Here is a 6,648-nt window from a genome sequence, read left to right on the forward strand (position 1 = left end):
CCAGGCATATCATAAGTGTCAGCTCGTGTTGATCTTGACGTCTCAACACTCCCCCTCTCACGATCAACTCCATCTCTAGGACTCCAAGCATAGTCTGAAATCTAAGAAGCTTCTCTATTCTTAGGGATTTCGTGAAAATGTCAGCTACCTGCTCCTTTGTGCGTTGACATACATGAGATCAATGTCTCCTAAAAAAACCCTCTCTCTCGTAAAGTGATAGTGGAGCTCTATGTGTTTGGTCCGCACATGAAAAATTGGGTTCCTCACCAACTGTATACTGCTAAGGTTGTCACAATAGATGATAACCTATCTACTATCAACGTGCAACCCTGAATCACCAAGTAGCTTACGCAAGCAAACTATCTCACATGCTATCATTGCAGCATCCCTATGATCTGCCTCTGTGCTCGACAAGGAAATTATTCCCTACTTCTTGTTGCTCCATGTCACAACACCACTCCCAAAGGAAAACATAAATCCACTCATAGATCTCCTATGTGTGGTGATACAGACAGAGGAACGACGAGAAGAAGAGAGAAGAGAGAGAGTGAAGTTGCTTCAATGCATACCAGCTCTTTTCCAAAAAAGTTCAAAAGATGCCTTTATTATTGTGGTGTAGAAATTAGAGGAAAGTTGCCTTTATTATTAACATTAAAAATGACAAAATAAAAATTATTTTGTTTGTTGTAAAAGTAGAGTGCACCTCTCCCGCTGCTATAAATATAGAGGTAAGAACCAAAGCACTTTGTTAAACACCATTGCTAGCAAGCCTTGTTATTACACCACCCTAAACCCTCCTTTGTTTTTTTTAATGGCCTCATCAAATATTAGCATTCAAGTTGTTGAATTTCATGTATCCAGAGGGAGGCCACCAATGTGGAGGTCAAGAAGAAGACCATAGATGGTGCACAAGCATGGAAAGGTCTCACGTCCTTTCCACTTCCTAGTAATGATGATGCTATTTCTCATGTCAAGGCCAAAGTGGTGGACTCAATTGCGATATGGTGAACCTATGGTTTTATTGATGAATTGTTTGAGCGTGTCTTGCTAGAGGAAGTGCGGAAGGGTACGAACACCATTCACTTACTTTGTGCCTACACCCCAAAGGACAAGCAAGGCCCATAGTAGTAAATATGATGGTTTTCACATTTATATATTTGGAAGTTTTATGTGAATGAACTTGGTTTTTTTTTTAGTTTGAATCAATAACCTCGATGTAGAGGATGTGATGTTATGTTTTTATGTTTTCACTCCCTCTGGCTCACTATTTCCCTCTCTCTCCCTCTCAAATAATTATCTCACGTACTCTCTCCAATTGTCTTCGCCCCTCTCTCTCTTCATGGAGGGGGGAGGGTATCTTTTTGGAATCCACTCACTTGATTCCTAAAACGTTCTCGGCTAGAAAATGCTCACCGGATTTCCAAAAGGCGCTCTATAGAAAATGCACCGAAAAAAATCCCCCATGTGGGTACGGTATCTATAAAAAGTAGTTAGGATATTTACTTTGTATCACAGAGATTAGTTATTTGTAGTGTGAAATGATAGGCAAAGACGTGCGTTGAGAAAAAGCTTGATGAGACTACTATCCGTTGTGGTCATATATGATGCATCATGTATTGGTTTCCAAAGGGATTTGGCATGTCATCATTAGCATTAAGGCATGCTCTATCTTACCAGCACATGATAATATGAGGACTTTGGATAGCGATACTAGTTCAAGTGTAACTATGGAATCTTCCCCCACACCTTCCATAGTGGAATAAGCTAAGTGGGATAGGAGGTACGCACATGCACATGCATTCATGTCACTCTCTATGAAGAGGAGATTATTTCTTATACTCACTCGTGTATAAGTGGAGAATTATTCCTCATTATCGCGCATGTAAAACTACCAAGCAAGCTCGGGATATGTGCTTGTTGCGTTTTACTAGGTATATAATGAGGAACCACTGGCATACTTCTGTAAGCAATTGGAGTTCACGCATATTAATGAGGAAGCTTTAATGGATGAAATTATCATAAGGATTAAAGATTTTAGGGAGAAACTTGCATGTATTGATGAGGCGTATTGATCCAAAAAGTTCATGAGTGTCTACTAATCTCACACCTTTACCATATTCATTCTAATGTTTTGCATCCACACTTTGGCTTATGATTAAGAACCCCAATATTCTTATGTTTGATGAGTTAGTTACAATGTTCTTATAAGAATGCTATGAAATTGGTTTGGATGCAATATAAGGTTATTAGGGCATGAATATAAAAGGTGGTCAATGGTCAAAAAGTAGGCGCATGGAAGGTGTAAGGGTGCACAAGGCATGTGAACATTTATGAACACATGAATGGCACAAGTGTGCATAGAACATGTAAAGGAGAGCTCTATTAGAGCAACAAATTGATGTAACAAGATCATTCTCATAATGCAAAAAACATGATGTGTTGATTAGCCATAACTCATATCTGAATCACTTATATTGGAGTTGATATCATGCTCTAATGTTGCCTTCCTTCATCTTTTATCCACCTTAGCTCTCTCTTGCAACCCTCACACACTCCCTAGCCACCTCAAATCATGCATTTTTTCATCTTGTTATCAGACCTAGGTTAGTACTTCATTCTCAAAATTCAGCATTAGCAGAAAATAGAGGCTTCGTTAGGTATAATTAAGATTTTTAGCATCTCTAGTCAACCTTATCCGAGCCTTAACCCCATAATCTCAAAGTAGTGGCTCCATTGAAAACTTTATTTCTCCATTTTCTCTCCATTATTTGGCAAGCCCTTCTAGGAGAATGTAGAAAACCTTAGGATGAGTCTATACACGAGAGTAAAGGTGACAAGAAACACGTAAATTTGATGCTACAGAGGAGATGCTTCAATTCTTGGAAAAAAACTTAAAATTGAGGAGCTCACACAAAATCATGTGTGTATGTGTGCGCGCGCTCTTGTTCATGCACACCTAAGAGAGAGAGAGAGAGATAGAGAGAGAGAGAGAGAGAGAGAAGAACCGTATAAGACTTTAAGAAAGTCTCATTATCTCTTCTTATGCCTCTCTCTTATCTGGATCAACACACGCACAATCACCTCTTAGGTGACATTCCAAAGGTGGCAGGTATCTCTTAAGTGACATTCCAATGCTGGAAGGTATCTATTTTCCATACAATGTTTTATTACTTAGTATGTCATATTTAAAAAAACATTTACATGTGGTTTCCATAATCGCAACCCTTTTAAAAAACGTAGAGACATGATACAACAGAAAATTGGTCATGACTATATATTGCTCATTGGCAATAGGCCCTTCCATGGTCATGACTATTTATTGCTCGTTGGGCAATAGGCTCCTACATGTTCTTGACTATTTATTGCTCATTGGCAATAGGTCCTTATATGAACAGAAGTTTCCATGTTAATTTAATGCGTCAATTAATAATGAAACCATGTGCCTGTTTATTTATTAAGTTTGTTTTTCAGATATGTAAGTTTGTTTATATTATTTTTTAACTACTACATTTAATAATGCTTTAAAAAACAATTAGTGAGTAGCATACTGATATATGCATTATCATTGAGAGAGACATGCCTTGAGCCACAACGGTAGGCTTGCACCATGTGGGACACATCACCTCACCGCATCGAGCTCTTAATTACTTCTATTTTCAAACTATTTGGAAGTAAAGAGGTGCTTTCAAATAGCTTATAAATACCATCACTAGGCACTAGATGTGCATACTTCAAAATGGCAAATCGTATCTTTATTGAAGTTATGTGATTGATCAACAAGTCAAAAAAAAATCATAATCATACAATGGCCAATGGCCATGTAATCCCCATGTAAATTCCTATTAGATTGACACCAACATCCACCAATCTTGTTTTCTAACATCTTTTATGAAATTGGAGTCGGACAAAATAAAGGAAGAGTATGGTGGAGGTGAACATAGACAACATGACTTCCATTCCATAGTTTGTGCCAAATTGTGGGATTTCAACGAACGCATCCATAAGATTATAGCCTTTTCTATAGAGTTTCCTTCCAAGAATAAAGTACATCATCCTGGCAGGTGCCAAACATTGCTACACACAAATACATGGTTAGGCTTCTTGAAATGGACATGCAATAGAAAATTCTACACAACATGAGAATCATTTAGACAAAAATCAACGTGTGGGGAAAAAAGGCTCTCATACTTGATAAACCCAAGGTAGTAGATTTGTAAGTTTGGTCATGCTGAACACCTCATCAAGGAACCAATCACTATGCACAGAGGCCACCACATCATCTACCACGATTGTGCCTTTGAGAGTTAAGGGATTAAAGAGACCTCTCTCAATCACCATGCCAAGGCTTGTGAAAGTTGTTGAGACCATGCACCATGTCAATATTGGTCTATGACTTTATATGGGGACAATTTTTTTAATATTAGAAAGCATAGTGCACCTGTGACAGTGTAAAGAGAGAAGCGACCACTCCACTCATTCCAAACCCACATTCGATCATTGATCAAGACATCTTTTGCATACTTGTAGAGGATATTGCCTCCTAAGTGATCTTTTGAAGCTCCTTGGAGTCAAATTTTCAAAGAAGGTATGATTAGTTCCCCCTCTTAAAAGTATGACATTTAATGTCTCCTTACTATTTCCTACTGTTCTTTAATATGGAAAGATATTCGTATTATTATTTAAAGTTTAAGAGGGGCATGTCAGCTTGTAGCATGGATTTCATAAAGTTCACAACAGAGAGTAGAAGCCCTTCAACATTTTCAATGAGGATGCCTAGGATATAGTGTACCTGAAGCACTGCTAGTGATAGCAAAGTGTAGTGGGCTAAGCTCAAGCATCCTCGATTCATACGGAGGTTCACTCGATTGAAGCCTTATTTGGACGAAGATTGATGAAGCATTTGCATCAGCGTGACCCATGGCATATACATCGCTAAACTCCAATTTTCTATTCCAAACGCCAACCTGAGATAACGTAATAGCGTTCTCTGTCATTGTGTGGGTGTGGATGTGTGTGTGTGTGAGAGAGAGAGAGAGAGAAGAGAGAGAGAGAGAGAGAGTGTGTGTGATTGATTGAGCGAGAGAGGGAGAGCTGATACCTTGTCTCCAATGGCGATCTCGGACATCAATTTTTTCTCACCTGTGGGTGTGATCACATAGGCATTTCCTGTTGGGAACCGTTGTGGAGGTTGCCGAATCAGAACATTGAATATTGGGCTATCTTTAGAGCACTTGAGGTGAAAGTGTGCCCAGTGCAAGGGTTAGCTAGTACCTTTGAAGCAGTTGGAGGCCGCTTCTGCGGCGCATTGAGCGGCAGCACCGATTTCAGCATATACACCTATGACTCCTATAGCACAGAAGGGTGCCAAGATACCCGTGCTCAAGCAAGGGGCTGAGGAAAGAACGCTCCCAATGACTCCCTTCACAGCACCTGCACAAACCATTGTGTAATGCAGTTATAAGGCGAGAAGATCAATGGCCTATCTAAGGGTTATCTTAAGCAAGCATGCAGACCTGAGGCCGCACAGTTGTCTAGGAGCCGGCGACGGCCTCCGTAGTCACTGTAGTAGTTGGAGCCCTGCGTGTACAGCTTCATTACGTCGTCGCCTGTGTTGTACATGGCGCAGCCGATTGAGGGAGCGTTATCATCGCAGACGAGCTACAGGCATGCAGATTTAATTCGTATAAGCATCGACGTAAAGTTATACGAAGCTGTAGCAGAAACGTAAATTAACATACAGCGCTGATGCGTCCCGTGTCGTCGCTGAAGACCATCTCCACACCCACTGGGGAATTGTAGGATGCGTCACAGCCACCAACCGCTATAACCTGGAATAATTAAGGCACGTTCTGAATATTCTTACGAATAACTACAATGAAGCCACGATGAGAAAATTCCACATACTTGCAAATTCCAAGCGTTGGTGGCGCCGTAAGCTGTCACTGTGGCCGGGATTGTCTGCACGCCACTCTCGATCATCTTGCAAGCGGCTTCCACGGCGCTCGCCGGAACCGCCCCCCAGAAGTAACCGGGAGAACCCTGTTCCAGCGCCGACACGCTGTTCATCCCCATTAGGGTGATCCAGGATGTGCCCTCGGGATAGCCATCGTCGAGAGGCGTGGTGACAGACAGCTCCAGGTAGTCTTGGCCATGGGAAATAGGGGCGCCCATCATGAGGCAGAGCGTGAGCGTTAGAACAAGCCGCAGCATAGTGCGTGTATTTGCTGCATGCCCCATCATTGTGTTGTGCATTATAAGCGAATCGCTGATGCAACGAGGTCACTACTGGAAACGCAACAATGGCTATAGGTGCGTGGGAAACCGATAAGAGGTACCGCCTGGATCACTGAGGTGCGATTCCGAGGCGATCTCTTATGTAGCTCACCCACATCTGCTAATTGCCATGCGCTAATTCCCATGCGAGCAGCAGAATGATTGCGCGGGTCCTTTGGCGTCTTCTATCATTGACACGCGCATATTCGCACAAGGCTGGTAGGGATTCTCTGCGGTAGCCGTTTACGTCGTGATATACTATAACGCACTCCATAGCGGGTTGACTTGTCAGTTCACACATTAGCGTGCTACACCAAGCAGCTCACGCTAAGGTCTCGTTACTCGTATACTTTTTAAAAAATTGCCTCAAGACGC

General features: G+C 41.5%; 1 protein-coding gene across 1 annotated transcript; it reads right to left on the reverse strand.

The window, feature by feature from the left end:
• Positions 1-3,780: 3,780 nt before the first annotated feature.
• Positions 3,781-6,411, reverse strand: LOC147631058 (uncharacterized). The gene is made up of 4 exons (XM_086809039.1): positions 5,905-6,411; positions 5,739-5,828; positions 5,514-5,658; positions 3,781-5,430 (listed from the first exon to the last, which is right to left on the reverse strand). Exons 1-4 carry the CDS (start codon positions 6,250-6,252, stop codon positions 5,261-5,263), a joined length of 753 nt encoding a protein of 250 aa, XP_086665165.1. The 5' UTR covers positions 6,253-6,411; the 3' UTR covers positions 3,781-5,260.
• Between the last annotated feature and the right edge of the window lie 237 nt (positions 6,412-6,648).

The sequence above is a fragment of the Cibotium barometz genome, chromosome 15, assembly GCF_041138505.1.
Source record: "Cibotium barometz isolate CiBa-2024 chromosome 15, ASM4113850v1, whole genome shotgun sequence".
Lineage (NCBI taxonomy): Eukaryota > Viridiplantae > Streptophyta > Polypodiopsida > Cyatheales > Cibotiaceae > Cibotium > Cibotium barometz.

Excerpts from the sequence above, each read along its gene's own strand:
- LOC147631058 (XM_086809039.1), bottom strand. The coding sequence starts at position 6,252 with ATGCACAACACAATGATGGGGCATGCAGCAAATACACGCACTATGCTG. Across the intron at positions 5,829-5,904 it reads CCAACGCTTGGAATTTGCAA|GTTATAGCGGTTGGTGGCTG; the intron begins GTATGTGGAATT and ends TAATTATTCCAG. Across the intron at positions 5,659-5,738 it reads ACACGGGACGCATCAGCGCT|CTCGTCTGCGATGATAACGC; the intron begins GTATGTTAATTT and ends GCATGCCTGTAG.